The following is a 17,991-nucleotide window of genomic DNA, read 5'->3' on the forward strand; positions in this document are numbered from 1 at the left end:
GGGGTTGGGGAGAAGGGGGTGGGATTATGGACATTGGGGAGGGTATGTGATTTGGTGAGTGCTGTGAAGTGTGTAAACCTGGTGATTCACAGACCTGGGGATAAAAATATATGTATATAAAAAATATATGTTTATAAAAAATAAAAAATAAAAAAAAATAAAAAAAATAAAAGAAGTCAGACACAAAAAAAAAAAAAAAAAAAAAAAAAAAAAAAAAAAAAAAAAAAAACAGGGAGTTCTGCTGGGTGAAATCACTGGCTGTTACAAGGATTCCCCACCTGCCATACGGACATCCCGATTCTCAGACGAGGAGTCTTGTCTCTCCTGTGAGGACAGATGCCACATTTGAGTACCTGTAGCCCTTACTGCTACCACCCAGAAGCTGGCATTTGCCATCTTAGGAGAGAGGCAGAGAGGCAGGCAGAGAGAGAGAGAGGAGGAAGCAGGCTCCCTGCTGAGCAGAGAGCCCGATGCAGGACTCGATCCCAGGACCCTGAGATCACAACCTGAGCCGAAGGCAGCGGCTTAACCCACTGAGCAAACAATTTACATGCCCCTGGCTCGATTAAAGAAGTGACTGTCTTCCTGCCTTATATTCTCTACCGTGCTTTCCAGAAAGGATCTGCTGAACTTGTTATCTGTTGATTTCATTGGAGTGGAATTCAGGAAGATGTACTTAGCAGTCAGATAATCCTAGCTCCCACCAGAGTGAAACCTGGTGTGCTTAGAACGTGCCTCAGGTCCTTGCTGGGCCCTGGGAGCCACAGTGTGAACAGCAACCTCTAGTGGACTGTGGACATGACATTAATGATAGTTAACTCCTGTCTGGCATTTTCCGTGCACTTGGCATTGCTCTAAGGGCTTTACTTTTTTTTCTTTTTTTCTTTTTTTTTTTTTTTTGCTGAGAGAAAAGTACACTTCAACTGTTTATTTCCCTTAATTTTCTGAAGTCATTTAGAAATAGCCTCTAGTATAGCTCAAATTGAGGTATGAGAAATCATTTTAAGATTCAAACAATTTATAGGCCAAATGCATATCCTATGTCAGTCTTGCAAATAAAGACAATACATGATAAAGAAAACAGAGCAAAATAGCAAAGTACGCTACTTCCAGAATCAGGATCTATTAAAAGCAAAAATTAAAGCCAGGTCTGTTTCCCGCCTACTGGAGATGAAATTATCCATCTTCTGGAATATGTATGTTTTCTTTGATGCATGAAGACACGTCAATAATTCTTAGAAAAGTTCCATCACTACACAGATTTTCACATTTCTAATAACTCAAGCCAATTCTCTTATGCTAGAAACTCAACTAGTTTAAGTAGCAATGTTAATATTCAAAAACCGGATACCAAATTTCCAGGATTAAGATCTGTAAATAGTAAGAAATGATGTGGAGACAGGATATATACTTTAGACAAACGACTTCTTAAGAATGTATTTTTTCTCTGGGAACAACATATACAATGGAGAGTCTTGTTCTGTAGAAGAAACTGGGGGTGCGAGGAAGGACGGACTAATACAGAAGTGCAGGGCTGCTGGCTTTCCTGGTCCCAGACGTGATGTTGTTACTCTGTGATGTGAACGGGCATGTCCTTGGATCTCTGTATCCATCCACCAGATTCCCAGAAATGTCTCCTGCAATGTCTCGACAACCAGCTGGGCAGAATTTGCTGTATTCTGTGTTCAAGTAATGGTTAGCGCGTTCCAAACACGTTATCAAATCTGGATGGTCACTGCTGGCATAGGTCAGCAAAAATCCCCGCCCCGAAATGTGGGATCCACTCTCAAAGCGAACAGTGACTTCGTTCGTGTTCAATAGGAGTTCTTTGGGGACAGGCAAACTTCCACAATATGGTCCATATTGATCAGAATTGGTGGTGAAGAGAAGGTAGTCAGAAGCACAGGTCTGGGATTCAATATCCACATCTCCTAGCCTCAGGATCAGTTTCTTCCCTTTTGGTACTCTGATGGTCTTTTCACACACCGTGTGATTGGGGTAAGTCCCTGGGTAATTCTTGGACGTCATGGTGCCACTGTCCTGATAGGTCACTATGTGCCCACAGCCATCACCCAGCTCGCCCGCCTGCAGCCGGCGCGGGGCGGAGACCACAAACAGGAGCGCCAGGAGGCCTCGGGAGCCGGCCACCATGGCCCCGCCGGGCGCCAGCTTGGCACACTCGGCCTCCCCTCGCGGAGCGCAGCGCCTCCGCTGCCCCGGCCGGGCAGCCTCCTCCGCGGCCGAGCGCGCCGCCGGGACTGCTAAGGGCTTTACTTTTATTGTGCCACTTGGTCCTGCAATCAGCCCTTTCGGGTGGGTACTGTTATTTATCCTCAGGTTGGCAGATGAGGTACCTGAGGCTTAGAGGTAAGACAAGTACCCAAAGTTACACAGCTAGGGAGTAACAGATGCAAACCCAGGCAGGGAGGCCTTTATCCACTGCTCCATATTGTTCCTTTGACAAGAGCCGGTACAAATAGGGGTTCATATGCCAGGCACTCTTTATGTAAATATCTTCAATCCTCACAGCAAACTCAGGAGATAAATGCTATTGTTATTTGCATTTTACAGGTGAAGAAACTAAGGCATAAAAAACTGCATAGAGGGGCCCAGATGCAAACCCAAGGGTTCTAGCTTCCGAGTCTGTTGTTTTAATCACCGTGCTATATATAGTAACCTTAAAAGAGCCCAGAGTTGAATAGGATGACAGTCCTGATCCGATTTGCATCGGTTTACATAGCAAGAGCTGTTGGCTCATAGGCTACTTTATCAAAGACATCACTGAAATTTTCATCAAGGTTGAAAATCACGATATCCCTGAACAATCACTGGGCCTGGGAACCTGCGAGGTTTCTGCCTAAGTGGGCTGGAAAAATAGTCCCACCCAAGAAAAGATAGTTTGTTCTTTGCTTGGAGTATTTTAAAATAAAAACATCGAGGCCTGGAGGTATTTGTTTCTTCATAAGGGTTTTTTTTTTTTTTTTAAGATTTTATTTACTTATGTGACAGAGAGAGAGAGAGAGAGAGTGAACAAGCAGGGGGAGCAGCATGCAGAGGGAGAAGAAACAGGCTTCCTGCTGAGCAGAGAGCTTGATGCAGGACTCTATCCCAGGACCCTGGGATCATGAACTGAGCCGAAGGCAGATGCTTAACTGACTGAACCACCCAGATGCCCCATGGTTTGGATATGGGAGAAGCCCAGAAAGCTGAGGCAGTGCTGTTTCCCTGTGCTCCGAGCATACAATGTGCAGGGAATGCAATTCGGAGCAGCAGCCCAGGTGGTAGGCATTCTCTAGTCTGCGCTGGCCTGTAGCCATTACGCAAAGACATAGGAAGGGGGCAACGGAGATGACGACACAGGTACTTGTCTCCCCCTGGATGGCGCTGGACTGAGTGACCACTCTCTCCCCACTCCCAGGCATGAAGAGACTAACAGGTAACAGGGAGACTCCCTTACAGATAAGGAGCTCATTCTATTGAGCCCAAAGTTAAAGGAAGAAAAAAGACATGTGCTAAATGAAAATCATAACTCACTAGCTTACCCAAACCAGTGGGACAATTTTTCTTTTCTTAATCACTTTCTCCAGATGGGAAAAGACAGGGAACCTGTTAGAAGGTGAGGGAGGTTACATTAAAAAGGACCCCCTATACGGAGAAGGCACTCGGAGACGAGAAAACGAAGCAGCTGACTCTGCTGTTTACACAGTTTTATTTTATTCAGGGTAACTTAACTGACAGGGAGGATTGGGTGGGCAACAATCCGGGCAGCTAGGACACTATTCTCCACAAAGTCTGGACCTTAGTCCACGGATTTTAGAGAGTGAAGGGACACACAGAAGGGCACTGTGCTAAGATCAAAGGGCTCGCATGCTCCAAATTGACAGCTTCCCCTCAGTTAGCTTTTGTGGTGCCATCTGTGCCTCAGGAAGGGGAGAGACGATGTTATCTTTAACAAATTTGCAGAGGGCCAAAACAAGGCTCCCTGAATTGTGGCCTTGGTAGGCATTTCTAATGTATGTATATTCATCTCCAAGGGGCTGGGAACACGTAGCCCTTAGGGAGGACATGAACAAGATCGATGGCCAAAGACAGCATCAGTATGCCAGTGATCTCACTAAACCTAACACATAAAATGTTTTTCAAAGAGAGAACATAATTTCCCAGAAATCTGGAGCTTCTTGGTGAGGAGCCTGTGTATGGAGGTGGCATAGCATTCCATCAGTTCTATGGGCAGGACCTCAACCCTTGAATGTGTGAGACTGGAAGCCTGCATAAGGATATACGTGTTTCATAGAGCCTCGCTCAGCCTTGTTCTTGTGGTCCAGGAAGCTGGATCCTGTTTGACACATGGCATTCAGGGGCGAAAAAAGGAGGAAGTCTTCAGGTTACATGATAATGGCTTCTCAGGGTCCAACTTGTTATTGCTCCTACACACACTATTGAAGACTATGAGGAATACAAGAAATTCAGGCTGTAGACCTAGGCCAAGTCTGGGTAGGCTGGAGAGGAGTTACTTGATGGGTGATTTACAGACATGCACATAGGAATAATGACAGTGAACCTGCAGGACTATTTTGGGCCTTGAACAAACATAGCGTCTGGTCACAGTAGGTGTTTATTTTTTATTTTATTTTTTTTTTTTTAAAGATTTTATTTATTTATTTGACAGAGAGAAATCACAAGTACACTGAGAGGCAGGCAGAGAGAGAGAGAGAGAGAGAGAGAAGGAAGCAGGCTCCCTGCTGAGCAGAGAGCCCGATGCGGGACTCGATCCCAGGACCCTGAGATCATGACCTGAGTCGAAGGCAGCGGCTTAACCCACTGAGCCACCCAGGCGCCCCCACAGTAGGTGTTTAATCATGGAACTTGTTACTGTTGATTTTACTCGAGAGTGTTCTGGTTGCAGCACTGTCACCTACTGGATGAAAAGCAAGGTTGACTGAACTTACCCAACTGGCTATGTGGGTGTGCTTCTGTTTTTAAAAAATTCGTTTTATAATGTTATGGAATATGGCACACCTAATGTATGTAAAACATAAATAACTGCCTAATAAAAATCATGAAGCAAAACATGATGCAGTTACAATTGTGTAATTACTACCCATGTTAAGAAATAGAGATTGGGGCATCTGGGTGGCACAGTTGGTTGAGTGTCTGATTCTTGGGTTACAGGCAGGTCATGATCTCAGGGTCATGGGGTCACGTCTTGAGTCGGGCTTCAGGCTCAGTGTGGAGTCTGCTTGAAGATTCTCTCTTTCCTTCTCGCTCTGCCCCTTCCCCTTGCGTGCCCTCTCTGTCTGAAATAAATGAATAAATCTTAAAAAAAAAAAAATGAAATAGATAATACTGTCAACCCTCAGAAGTTCTCGGCTCCATTCTATATGCCCTTTCCAGGTCATGCACCTCCCCATCTCATGAGAAGTGACCTCTATCTCATCACTGAAATGACACTTTTACTTAATTAGTTGCTTTATTATATGAATCCCCATATAATATATAATATCCCTCAAAATTATTCTTTCATCTATGTCAAAATGTTACATAAAAGGACATATTTATTCTTCTTTTCTTCTTTTATGCATCATTATAGTTGTTAGATTCAACCACATTATTTTTGAAGCAATGACATATCTATTTTCATGCCTATGTAATAGGTCTTTATATAAATATGCTGCATTTTGCTATCTATTTTTCTGTGGATAGACATTTAGGTGTATTTTTAGATGGGTAATGTTGGTATACATATACTTGTATATGCATTTTTGTGACATGAGTTATAGGATATGTACCTAGGAATGGAATTCCTGGATCACAAGATACATACATAGGTAACTTTAGTAGGCCCTGCCAAACTTATTTCCTAAGTGGTTGCACCAACTGACTCTCACATGTGCAATGTACAAGTCACCATTACTTCACAGCTTCATGGACAGATGGTACTGGTGATCTTTGAATGTTAGTCAATCTGGTAGGTGTGCAGTTATATTTAATTGTGGTTTTAGTTTGCATTTCCCTGACTACTAAAGTGGTTGGATAGCTATTCATTGTTTATTGTCCATCTGGATTCCTCTTTGTGAAGTGCCTGTTTATCTCCTTGGCTCATTTTTTAATTTGGGTTTCCTGTCTTCTTTCTTAATGAATTTTATCCAAATGGATACTCAGTTGTCCCAAATAGCATTTATTGAGTGCTGTCCTGGAACTCATGAGAGTTGATTGTTAAAATTTCAGGGGTTTTATGAGAAGATTTTTAATGTTTGGGTAACCTGAAATAAGCCATGCTGGAAGTATTGGCACCATGGGTATGGACAAATGTTACAAGTTAGGGGATTCCCTCACCTTCAGTCCTCAGAGAGTCCTCAGCTACTACATCAATGGAAAAGACCATCTTTTCTGCACTGCCTTAGTTTGAAGTTTGCAAATCCTGTCCATTTACGCATAGACTTATTTCTATGCTACATCTTCCATATCATTCTTTTCTTTGTCTATCACTACATCAAAACCATACTGCCTTTATATATATATATATATATATATATATATATATATATATATACAGATTTTATTAATTTATTTATTTGAGAGAGAGAGAGAGCACAAGTGGGGTGAAGGGCAGAGTGAAAATCAGACTCCCTGCTGAACAAGGGGCCCAACGAGGGGCTCTATCCCAGGACTCCGGTGTCCTGACCTGGGCCAAAGGCTGATGCTTAACCAACTGAGCCACCCAGGTGCCCACCATACTGTCTTATAAACTATAGCTTTATAATAAGTCTTGATATCTGGTAGAGCAAATCCTCTCACCTAGTAAGAATATCTTTCTCATTCTTGCTTCTTAACATTTAAAATTTTAGAATCAGCTTACCAAGTTTTTATTATACTTTTTTATTGTTTTTTTAACTTGACTTTTTCAGTGTTCCAAGATTCATTGTTTATGCATCACACGAGTGCTCCATGTAATACGTGCCCTCCTTAATGCCCACCACCAGGCTCACCCAAACACCCACTCCCACCCCCTCACCCCTCTTAAACACTCAGTTTATTTCTCAGAGTCCACAGTCTCTCATGATTTATCTCCCCCTCTGATTTCCCCCAACACCCTTCTCCTCTCCTTTTCCCAATGTTCTCCGTGTTATTCCTTATGCTCCGCAAGTAAGTGAAACTATATAGTTATCATATAGTTATCTTGCTGCTTGACTTATTTCACTCAGCATAATCTCCTCCAGTCCCATCCATGTTGATACAAATGTTGGGTATTCATCCTTTCTGATGAAGGCATAGTATTTGATTGTATATATGGACCATATCTTCTTTATCCATTCATCTGTTAAAGGGCTTCTTGGCTCTTACCACGTTTTTAAAGAAAAATCTGTTAAAATCTGTCATTTACCTTTGGCTACAGTGTTTCTTGTCTTACAGAACTTTATTTTTATTTATATATTTATTTATTAAAGATTTTATTTATTTATTTGACAGACAGAGATCACAAGTAGGCAGAGGCAAGCGGCGGGGGGGGGGGGGGAGAAGCAGGCTCCCCGCTGAGCAGAGAGCCTGATGCAGGGGCTCGATCCCAGGACCCTGAGATCATGACCTGAGCCGAAGGCAGAGGCTTAACCCACTGAGTCACCCAGGTGCCCCCAGAACTTCATTTTTAATGAAATAAAGTTTATCAACCTTTTTCTTTATAGATTCTGGGATTTGTGTCATAAGATTAAAAACCAATTTGGTTTTTAAAATTCTCTAGTGCTTTATTCTATCATTTAATGATTTCCTTAATGATTACAATCCAAAGACTTTAATCTTTGATCCACCTGGAATTTCTGTTATAATAAAGTGTGGAAGCAGTTATCCAACTTTCTTTTTTGTTTCAAGATGGCTAACCTGTTATCTTAACAAGAGTTATTGAACAATCTGTCTTTCCTTATTGATTTTAAACGCCACCATTATCATAAACAAAATTCCTATAAGTACTTATTTTTTTTTCTTGGACTGTCTCTTTTGTTTCATTATCTGTTTATAGTATCACGGTTCCATAGAGATATTATGCCAGCCACAGATGCAAGCCAAATATAATTTAAAATATCCTGATAGCTGCATGAAAAAAGTAAAAAAAAAAGATATGAAATTATTTTTAATATGTTTTATTTAATCCCCTATAGTCATTGTATCACTTCAACAGGAAATCAACATATAAAAACAAATTTATATTCCTTTTCTCAAATAAAGTCTTTAGGATGTGGCGCATATTTTATGTTTACAACACATCTCAGTTAGAACTAGCTGTATTTCAGGTATAATTAGTGGTATGTGGTTAGTGGTTACCATATTAGAGAGCCAAAGTCAGTATTTTTTAAGTTCTGTGGCTGATTTAGTTCTATTTGGAAGGACTGTCCTTTGTAGGCTTGGGTCAGTGAAGCGTCTTCAGTCAGTGGTTGCAACTTTCTAGCTCTGTGTGACTTTGAGCTTTGTTTGGCTTACTGAAACGCAGTATTTTTGTGTTTAATATTCTTTAAATATTAATTTTGCAATTTTGGTTTGGGTTTTCTCTCTGACCAACAATTGTTTCAGAGATTTTTTTTTTTAAGATTTTATTTATGTATTTGACAGACAGAGATCACAAGTAGGCAGAGAGGCAGACAGAGAGAGAGAGGAGAAAGCAGGCTCCCTGCTGAGCAGAGAGCCCGATGCGGGGCTCGATCCCAGGACCCTGAGATCATGACCTGAGCCGAAGACAGTGGCTCAACCCACTGAGCCACCCAGGTGCCCCACAGAGATCTTTTTTTAAAAAAAATTTTGAGATTTTAGAGTTTTCACTTTCAGTTTTCTGGTTCTGTTATTACTTCTTAGTGACACTGCATATAAATAAAGTTATCTATGCTATACTTTTTGAAAATTATTGAAGTTTTCTTTGTAGCTTAGAATAGTCACTGTGATTATACCATTAACCTTTGTAAACAAAGAGTTACTTTTTAGAATATAAATTGTTGATTGAGTAAACGTTAAAAATTTGAGCATCTGAAATAATTTAAATTTATAAAAATACAATATATATGTATGCGTGTGTGTGTGTGTGTGTGTGTTTACTTTGGGTGCCAGTGTAATATTTAATTTTAAAAATGAGATTCAGTGCCAAAAAAACCATGTGAAGGCCACTAGCCTACATGAAAGGTCACCTAGAATGTGTGAAATGTGAGGATAAATTTCTGAAGACCCCAGAGGGATCTGAGGAGAGATGATATCAAAGGGTACCTAAAGTATTCTTTTGTCTCACTTTCCATTCCTTTTTTTTTTTTTTCCCCTCTCTACAAACGCTAATAAAATACATCTAGATTACACAGACCCAGGCCAGGTGTTACACCAGTCTGTTATCAACAAGTGAGAGCACATCAAACAGTTTTTAACCGGTCTTAGGAAAAGCAAAGGTGAAATGAAAATTTAATTCTCCTGGACTTTGGTTCAAAATGCGTGTTTCTATCGGCATTGTAAGGAACAAAATTTAATTAGCTCAATTCTCACAGTTTGGCCATGCATTTGTAATCTTTGTTCACACTTTGGGAGCAAAAACTTTGATGAAAGAAATTGGACAAATAATGGAAATCTTGTCTGAACAGAACAAATTGCAATTATCAAATATGTTGGGGGATGATTGGCGTGCTGCAGCTGGGGAGAGAAGAACAAAAATTCCTTTCCCTAACATGCCCCTGCCTAGCCTGGCACAGCCTTGTGCTGCACACACAGAGAGCATTTCAGAGTGGAAAGGGCTTTGGGGCCAGGCAGACTGAGTTCGAATCCTACCTCTGACCCTTTCTGGCAGGTCACTTGGGTCCCCTGAACCGCAGTCACTTCGTCTGCAAACAGGATAATGATATCCTCCTTCTAGCCTCATGAGGATTGAAAGAAATGAATTATGTGAAAATGCCTGGCATGCGATAGGGGTTGAGGGAATAACAGCCAAAGGAGGGGGTCAGAGGATCTGTCTGGGGTGGATACTTGTGAGCTTCCCAGCTTGTTTTCTGTCGAGGAGAAGGAAGTGGGCAGAGCTGAAGTTGAGTATATATGCTGCTGCTGCTGCTGGGGAGAAGGTTCTTTCTAGAGCTTCTCATGCTCTCTGCGATAGCAAACAGCCAGCACCTTTTGCAAAGAACTCCATTGAGGATTCTGATGGGCAGTTAAGAAAGCCTCAAGAGTCCACACATACCCCGTGTGTTTTGTGGGACAACTTTAAGGCCATGACGATCATGTAGCTAAGCCCAGTCCAGTTCCTTATTACTATAAGGAAATGAGTTATGAATTTCCCAGCCAGCAAGTAGGTCAAATAGCACACGTGAAAAGGGTGGTTTGACAAAACAAAACATTGTATTGATGTAGCTGTGGAGAGGTGCCAGAGAAGGGGAAGAGAGAGATCTTGGCTTTGGAGTTTGTAATTTAACGCAGAGAGCTCAAATAGACTAAATAACTATAACCAGGTATGATATTCATTGTAAAGATCATTGGCCATAGAATCCCCCTTCTTTTTTTTCCTAAACAGTGTCAAAATCAAATATTCCCTGAGGTTCTCAGACCAGGTGTCCAGGTTTGAATTCAGAAAATACAATCCCTGTGTCTCTATGCAAATCATTCAGGATTCACTTCTATAGTGCCTATGGTGATCCCCAAATGCCTTCCCTGTTAAGAGTGTGGGCTTACGGTTTGATAGGTCTGAGCTCATTTTCAGGCTCCTTGCTGACTCTTTTATGGTCTTGGGGAAGCCCTTATCCTCTGGACACCCAGTTTCTTCATCTTTAAAACAATCACATCACAGGGTGGTTGCTGTGATATTTTAAGGATGGTTTTTAGCACAGAGCCTCAGCTAGACCCTTAGGGTGGACACATAAAGGGGACCCATTTTCTTCCTTCAGGATGGTGGTTTTCCAACTGGGGTGTTTTTGTTCCCCTAAAGGGCATTTGGGATGCTTGGAGGCATTTTTGGCCATCACTGTTGGGAGGGCAGTGGGGGTCCTTGTAGGAGCTGACCACTCCACAGTGCATAGGACAGCCTTCTACTGCCCCATCTCCATTATCTGTGATTTTGGAATTAGAAGCTGAAATAAGCCCATGAGAGGTTTTCCTCTCTCTGAAGAGAGGGAAAATGGTCTGATCCTTAATGCCATTTTTATGCTATGTCCCCCTTGGGATGGCCTTGATGTCCTGGCCATAGCTTCCTGCGAAAGGACGCGCCTCCTATCAGCGACAACCTGGAGAAGTGTGACATCTTATGCATATACTTGTCCCCAGTTAAAGACTCCCCTTGTCCTCTGCGGAGAGAAGGGCCTGCGCCAAAGAGCGCAACCCGAAGGAAAGAGCCGGCGCTCCTCCCGTGCCTCCGAGCAAGGCCTGCCAGAGCGGTCGGTAGAACTAGAGGCTTTGGAGAAAGGCAGGGTTTTTATGGGGCTGCAATTAGCTTGCCTGGGGCTGACTTCGTGAGGGAGCGCACGGCCCAGCGGTGCACTGGGAACACCCCGATTGCCGGAAGGCAGGGCACCGAGGAGGCGAGCAATTGCTGGCTTCCCCAGGGCGGCGGGGCCAACCGGCTGGCCGCGGAGACAGGCACGCAGATCTAGCCGCCCCTGAGCTGACATGGCACAGTATTTGAGGGGACAGCCGGGCAGGGGAGGGCATGTTCGTCTTCGCCAGCCTCGGCCTTGGAGCGCATGCAACTCCAGCTTCCGCCGGGCCGCGAGTCCCCGGAATGCGCGCGGGGGCTGGCGGTCACAGCTGGAGCTGCTGTGGCGGCGTGGGCGGCGGGCCGACCCGTTGCCGGGTGCTCCCGAGCCAAGATTCGGTTTCGGGACCGTGCCGGCGCGCTGAGTCAAACCCCGCGGCTGGGCTGGGTCAGCGCGGGGGCCGCCGACCACAGCGAGCGGAGGTTAATGATTAATCTCGGACCGCTGGGCCGCTAGCAGCTCCCGAGTGGGCGCTTCAGGAGAGCGGGTTGGGGCCCTCGAGCTGCAGGCTGTGGGGACGGTGGCGGAGGGCTGCCCGGCAGGGCCCGCGCGTGGCCGGGGAGGAGAAGGGCGGACGCTACGGGGTGGGGCGGGGTCTGCAGGAGCCACACCCCGCGCCGGGAGCTTGGACCCTCCTTCCTCCGCTCTCTCCCCGCCTCGCTCATACACTCACACACACACACGCGCACACACTGCCCAAACTCCACCCCCAGGCGCCTCCCAAGCCCCTGCTAGGTTGGGCTACTCCAGGAAGTTTCCCTGAAAGCACCAGAAATACTAAGTTACTTTTTCCAGGTGATTAAGAGAACGCTCTGGGCCCTCGTTGGTGAGTTGCAGCCCAGAACTCCGGGCTCTGCTGGGAGGAGGAGGAAGGGAAGTCGAAGAGGTCTTCGGACTTGGTGGCCCGGTTTTCATCCTCATGGCTTCGCCCCAGGGCCCCAGCAGTGAGTGCTCCCATGTCATAGATCACACCCACGTCCCTGAGTTCGAGGTGGCCACGTGGATCAAAATCACCCTCGTCTTGGTGTACCTGGCCATCTTCGTGGTGGGCATTGTGGGGAACAGTGTCACCATTCGGGTCACGCAGGTGCTGCAGAAGAAAGGCTACTTGCAGAAGGAGGTGACGGATCACATGGTGAGCCTGGCTTGCTCGGACATTTTGGTCTTCCTCATTGGCATGCCCATGGAGTTCTACAGCATCATCTGGAACCCCCTGACCACGCCCAGCTATGCCCTGTCCTGTAAGATTCACACTTTCCTCTTCGAGGCCTGCAGCTACGCCACCCTGCTCCACGTGCTGACGCTCAGCTTTGAGCGCTATGTGGCCATCTGCCACCCCTTCAGGTACAAAGCTGTGTCGGGGCCCTGCCAGGTGAAGCTGCTGATTGGCTTTGTCTGGGTCACCTCCGCCCTGGTGGCGTTACCTTTGCTTTTTGCCATGGGAATTGAGTACCCCCTAGCGAACGTGCCCAATCACCGGGGTCTGCCCTGCAATCGCTCCCAGACTTACCACCACCAGCGCCCGGAGACCTCCAACATGTCCATCTGTACCAACCTTTCCAGCCGCTGGACCGTCTTCCAGTCCAGCATCTTCAGCGCCTTCATCATCTATCTCTTGGTCCTGGTCTCCGTGGCCTTCATGTGCTGGAACATGATGCAGGTGCTCATGAGGAGCGGCCAGGCTGGAGGCACCAGGAAGGGACAGCAGCCTCAGCTGAAGAAGTCGGAGAGCGAGGAGAGCAGGACAGCCAGGAGGCAGACCATCATCTTCCTGAGTGAGTCCTGGGTGGAGGGCGACCTGGGCGCTGGCTTCCCTCTCCCCCCACCCGCCACTGCCTGTGCTCTTCAGAACCACAGGTGTGGCCTTAAATGTGTACATTTCCCTTTGCTGAGACTGAGGAGGCATAGATCGGAACCTCTGAGTGTTTCTTTTGTATGTTTTGGGAACTTGGGATGCAGTGAAAAGAGCACTAGGCTAGGAGTCAGCATCTGCGCGCATTCCAGAACAGCAGCTCTGTGACTCACAAAATATCTTGAGTCAAATGGAGTTGAACATACTGAGGGACAAAATAGGTAACGGGGAGAGGTGAAAGTCCTCTGGGAAGTTCTGTGGAGATAAAAGGGAGAGTTCTTCTCCAGCCCTCTTTACCCTGGAGAACCTTCCCCAGGCAATTTGATTTTGTTCCCGTTTTTCTCCTCCTTGGGAGAAGCAAGCGTCAGGAACACACCCTCTCCAGGCGGCAGCTACAGTCTCTTCCCCCTCACCCCCTCCAGTGACCTACCCAAGTCCTCAGAAACTGGAGCTCTCAGACACACTCCCCAGGATAGAGCTTGAGTTTCTGCTGTGGTGGTTTTGTTCCTTATCAGAACCGAGAAACATGGCAGGGACTGCCGGCCTGTTTGTCTGATCCAGAAAATCTGGTGTCCCAGATTTCTGGGACTTGATTGATCATCCAAAATACTCAATGCCTTGATGAGAAAACTGTTTGTTTTCCAAACTTTTGTTGTGGTGCAAACATTTCAAGTCGGGTCCTTACGCATGTCAGGGAGGAAGGAGCTTACGGTCCACAGGGCCCTTTCCAGTGTGGCATCAGGAAAAGGAATAAATCATGGTGCTGTTTGTTTTGGTGTGGGAAACTTGAGTAACAGGTTTCAGGGCCAGGGGGTTGACAGGAGAGAGAAATTCGAAGGCGCTTGAAGAGGGATGGAAAGAGCCTGCCCTTGGGTTCTGTTATGTCCCTACAGCTGACTTAGACTTCCTGTGTCTGTGTGAAATGAGAGGAGAGGGTTTGCAATTTCTGGATGCCTACTTGGCATCAGGGGCTGTAGTAGGTAGTTTATATTTCCATTTCAGAGGGGAGGAATTTGAAGCTTAGAGAAGAGAAGATCTAGTTCAAATAAGTACAGCTCCCACATTCTGACCTTCCTCCTCAGGGCCAGGAGAGGAGAGGCTCTGGGTGGCTCGCACAGGCTCATGTTGAACAGAAAATGAAACAAAACAGGACTTTGACAAGGAAGGTGATTAGATTGGCGGTGCTGCTGCCTCCTAGGGCCAGCTTTTCTGGAAGTTGGCTTTAAGGAGTCTGTAGCAGGTGTTGACATCTGTCCGGGGACTTGGGCAGGGCACCCAACCCAACTCACTCTCTCTCACCTGCCTCCTGCCGCCCAGAGGAGTCCAGGAAGGAGTAGCTAGTAGATTGGCTTGAACATTCATGGAAAAGCTAGTTCTCTCTTCCCCATATGCCCTTCAGCGTATCTTAAACTTTTAGCAGTAATTTATACCTTAGTGTGCATTAATCCATCCTCTCACCCCCTGCCCCCCCCTTTTGAGTACAGTGTACTCTCTCTCACTCTAATTTAGGAATTAAGGTTTCATTTGACCAAGGAAAAATAATTGATTTGTCTTTGTTCTCTGTTGGACCAATCTCTGTAGGCTTATTATTATTATTATTTCTCTGAAGAGTGGGTATTTTTTTTATTCCCCCCACCGCCCCCTGTGGGTATTATTCCAAGTTGCAGCCAGTCTTCATTTTGTAGCATCAAATTGGAATGCCACAGACTTTTACCTAGAAATGAATAGGACCTTAGGGATCATCTCATCCAGTTAGCAATTGCCTGGAATGAGTCTGTTCTCCCTGCTGCTCTCATTCTTTCCTTCTAGTTCTCTCCTTCTTTCTTATAACAACTGTGTATTAATCGCCCACTGCTTTCCCAGGCATAAAGATTGTTGACTGGCAATCAGGTGCTCAATGTGCGATAATGTCTTGAGGGAATTTACCGTTTGTAAATTTCCTCTGCAGTAGATTTTCAAAGCAGTTCTTGCAAATGTCCCCCTCTCCCAATGAATTTCAAAGAGCTTTTAAAAATAGGAACCTCACTGATTAACTCAAGTTAGGAAATAAATTAATGGAGTGAAGAGGAAGAAATCATGGCCTGCTTCCATCAGATTAATACAATGCAATTTACTTGGTGGGTTTCATAAAACTTGGGCTTTGGGGCATTTTTAACCCAGAACAACGGAATATATAAGTTGTTTACAAATCGCTGAATTTAGTATAGTGATTTAGCTGTCTTTTTAGCATTTCAGTTAACAGATGTATCAAATTAAAACAAATATTTGCTCCTTTCAAACATATTTTGCTTTTAATGTGAAATGTAAATGACGACATAGCACAAGATGTCTTTCGAGCTCTTGAGGCAATAAAAAAAAACAATTAAGGATTTTTCCCCCTCATTGTTAAAAATGCTAACTTCTGCACAACAGAAACAAAATTCATAAATCTATCCAAGATGAGGGAGTCTATGTAGAAAATATTAATTTTCCTTTCTGCACTTTTGCTATTGTGCCTCAGTCTGGTCGAGGTGCTGGGCTGGGCAGATCATGAAAACAAATTGGGAAGTCAGGGAGAGAAAGAGAGGTGGGGGCGCCTCCCGGTTCTCAAGCAGTTTGCAGGAAAAACGATAGCAATGTAGAAGAGCACAGTCTGAGAAATGTGAGTCTCTTGCCTCTTGTCAGCTCAGTGAGAAACCAGTGGGAGGCATATTTCCTTTTGGATGGTTACAGCAAATATGGCCGCGGTGATACTTGCATGATGCCAAGGAGAGTTTGTTAGTCTGGAGAAGAAGAACCCCTGCGTTTGGCTCTTTATTCCTTGGATACTCAGAATATGCAATAGAAACCTTATTTTCCAAAGGTTTTCCCAGACCATCCGTTTTATCTTTTTGACCTCACTTGGCGTTATTCACACCGTGTGTCCCCTCTGGGTCCTCGAACTCACCAGGTTTGCATCTGTTGCACACCTGGCTTACTGTCCAATGTCACCCACTCGAAGTGGAACAACAGAGAAGTTTGAAAGACGTGTCGTTTTAACTGGTAACTTTCAAGAGCTTAAGGTGGTTGGGACTTGGTTTTACTTACCTCCTAGAAAAAAAAAGTTCTATAGATAATCATGAAATTACAAAATTACAGAAACATCATACAAGGTTTAGAACTCTATAATAATGACACACCTTTGCATTCTGATTTGCTCTCCTGAGTCCAGGAAAGGGGAATTGAGTGTAGGGGCAGGAATTGCAATGTCAACTTGGGTTACTCGTGGGAGAATGTCTTGAATATGGATATCATCCATCATGTGTATCTGGGTGGAAAAATGATGAAGAGTTGCTGCTATAATGGACCGCTCTAAAAAGAAGGTTGATGTGTATTTAGGTATGTGTGGGATGCCCAAGGAGAAGAAGAGAAAATGAGCTGAGAATTGCATCCTCTGGGTTTCATGTCTCCTGTGTTTGCAAGTCAGAAAGGAGGGGCCGAGGAGGAGCAGCTGCGTTGGTGACTGTAGGTCCTCTTTATCCGAGGACAGTTATTACCTCAAAGGAACTGTTAAAGTTAGCTCCTTAGAACTGAGTCCCAAATTTGATGTGGAAAGAGGTCTGATTGGGACTTCATCATGAAAAACGAAAGGGCAATTCCTGAAAAGAAATTTGTCTTCTGTTTTATGAAACATAGCTTATAATTATATGTTAATTCTCATAATAATTTTTCCAGAATGATACAAGTGCGGCTTTTTTGAGGGCATAATTTTTCTGACAAAATTACGTGATTGTCTTTGTGTTTGATTTTCTCAGCAAGATAGTAAAGAGGACTTTCTCCCAAGGGCTTCTCCAAATTCTTTGCTATTCAAATCATCCTCACTGAAGGGCCTCTCCTGGCATCATTCTTGTCAATTTTCCATTCTTTCAGGATTAACTGGTCTAATTTGGCCAGACCTTCCTTTGTTAGTGACTTGCCATGTGATTCGTGTTCCTCTAGCTCCCCTGTCTCAACTTCATGAAATTCTGCCCCTTGTGTGCAGACCATTCCTGCAAAATAGAAGTAATTGAAAAATCAATCCCTATACCCTAGTATATATCAACTGATTACATGAACATGGAGGCCTTAAGATGGTTCTAAGGTGCCAAACGAATTTTAAATACAGTTGACCCTTGAACAACAGGATGTGAACTGTGTGGGTCCGCTACAATGTGTGTGTGGGTTTTTTTTTTTTTTTTTTTTTCGGTAAATACGGTACAATACCATAAGTGTATTTTCTCTTATGATTTTCTGAATGGTGTTTCCTTTTCTCTAGCTTACTTTATTGTAAGAATACAGTATATGATGCATATAATATATAAAATGTGGGTTAATCATCTGGTTGTTTTTGGTAAGCCTTCTGGATAAAACTAGGCTATTAGTTTAGTTTGGGGAGACTCAAAAGTTGAATGCCCTTCAACAGATGAATGGATAAAGAAGATGTGGTCCATATATACAATGGAATATTACGCAGCCATCAGAAAGGATGAATACCCAACTTTTGCATCAACATGGATGGAACTGTAGATTATGCTAAGTGAAATAAGTCACGCAGAGAAACACAATTATCTGTGGTTTCACTTATATGTAGAACATAAGGAATAGCAAGGAGAGGGAGAAGGAAGGGAAAAATGAAGGGGTGGAAATCGAGGGGAGACGAACCAT

General features: G+C 44.3%; 2 protein-coding genes across 3 annotated transcripts in view; one reads left to right on the forward strand and one right to left on the reverse strand.

Annotated features, from left to right (window-relative positions):
• Positions 1-898: 898 nt before the first annotated feature.
• Positions 899-3,317, reverse strand: LOC131827906 (discoidin, CUB and LCCL domain-containing protein 1-like). Its single transcript, XM_059168866.1, has 2 exons — positions 3,158-3,317; positions 899-2,354 (listed from the first exon to the last, which is right to left on the reverse strand). Exons 1-2 carry the CDS (start codon positions 3,315-3,317, stop codon positions 1,516-1,518), a joined length of 999 nt encoding a protein of 332 aa, XP_059024849.1. The 3' UTR covers positions 899-1,515.
• An 8,926-nt stretch (positions 3,318-12,243) lies between these two features.
• Positions 12,244-17,991, forward strand: part of GPR39 (G protein-coupled receptor 39) — a 201,285-nt gene continuing 195,537 nt past the window's right edge. The window contains exons 1-2 of one of the 2 annotated variants that reach the window (XM_059166696.1): positions 12,245-12,821; positions 13,041-13,252. In XM_059166696.1, the coding sequence (XP_059022679.1) occupies positions 12,397-12,821; positions 13,041-13,252 (637 nt within the window). In that variant the 5' untranslated portion in view covers positions 12,245-12,396. Of the gene's footprint in view, positions 13,253-17,991 lie in introns of both variants that reach the window. The other variant, XM_059166695.1, reaches the window with a different exon arrangement.

The sequence above is a fragment of the Mustela lutreola genome, chromosome 3, assembly GCF_030435805.1.
Source record: "Mustela lutreola isolate mMusLut2 chromosome 3, mMusLut2.pri, whole genome shotgun sequence".
NCBI lineage: Eukaryota > Metazoa > Chordata > Mammalia > Carnivora > Mustelidae > Mustela > Mustela lutreola.

Excerpts from the sequence above, each read along its gene's own strand:
- LOC131827906 (XM_059168866.1), bottom strand. The coding sequence starts at position 3,317 with ATGGCTACAGGCCAGCGCAGACTAGAGAATGCCTACCACCTGGGCTGC. Across the intron at positions 2,355-3,157 it reads TGGGGCATCTGGGTGGTTCA|GTACCTCATCTGCCAACCTG; the intron begins GTCAGTTAAGCA and ends TCTAAGCCTCAG.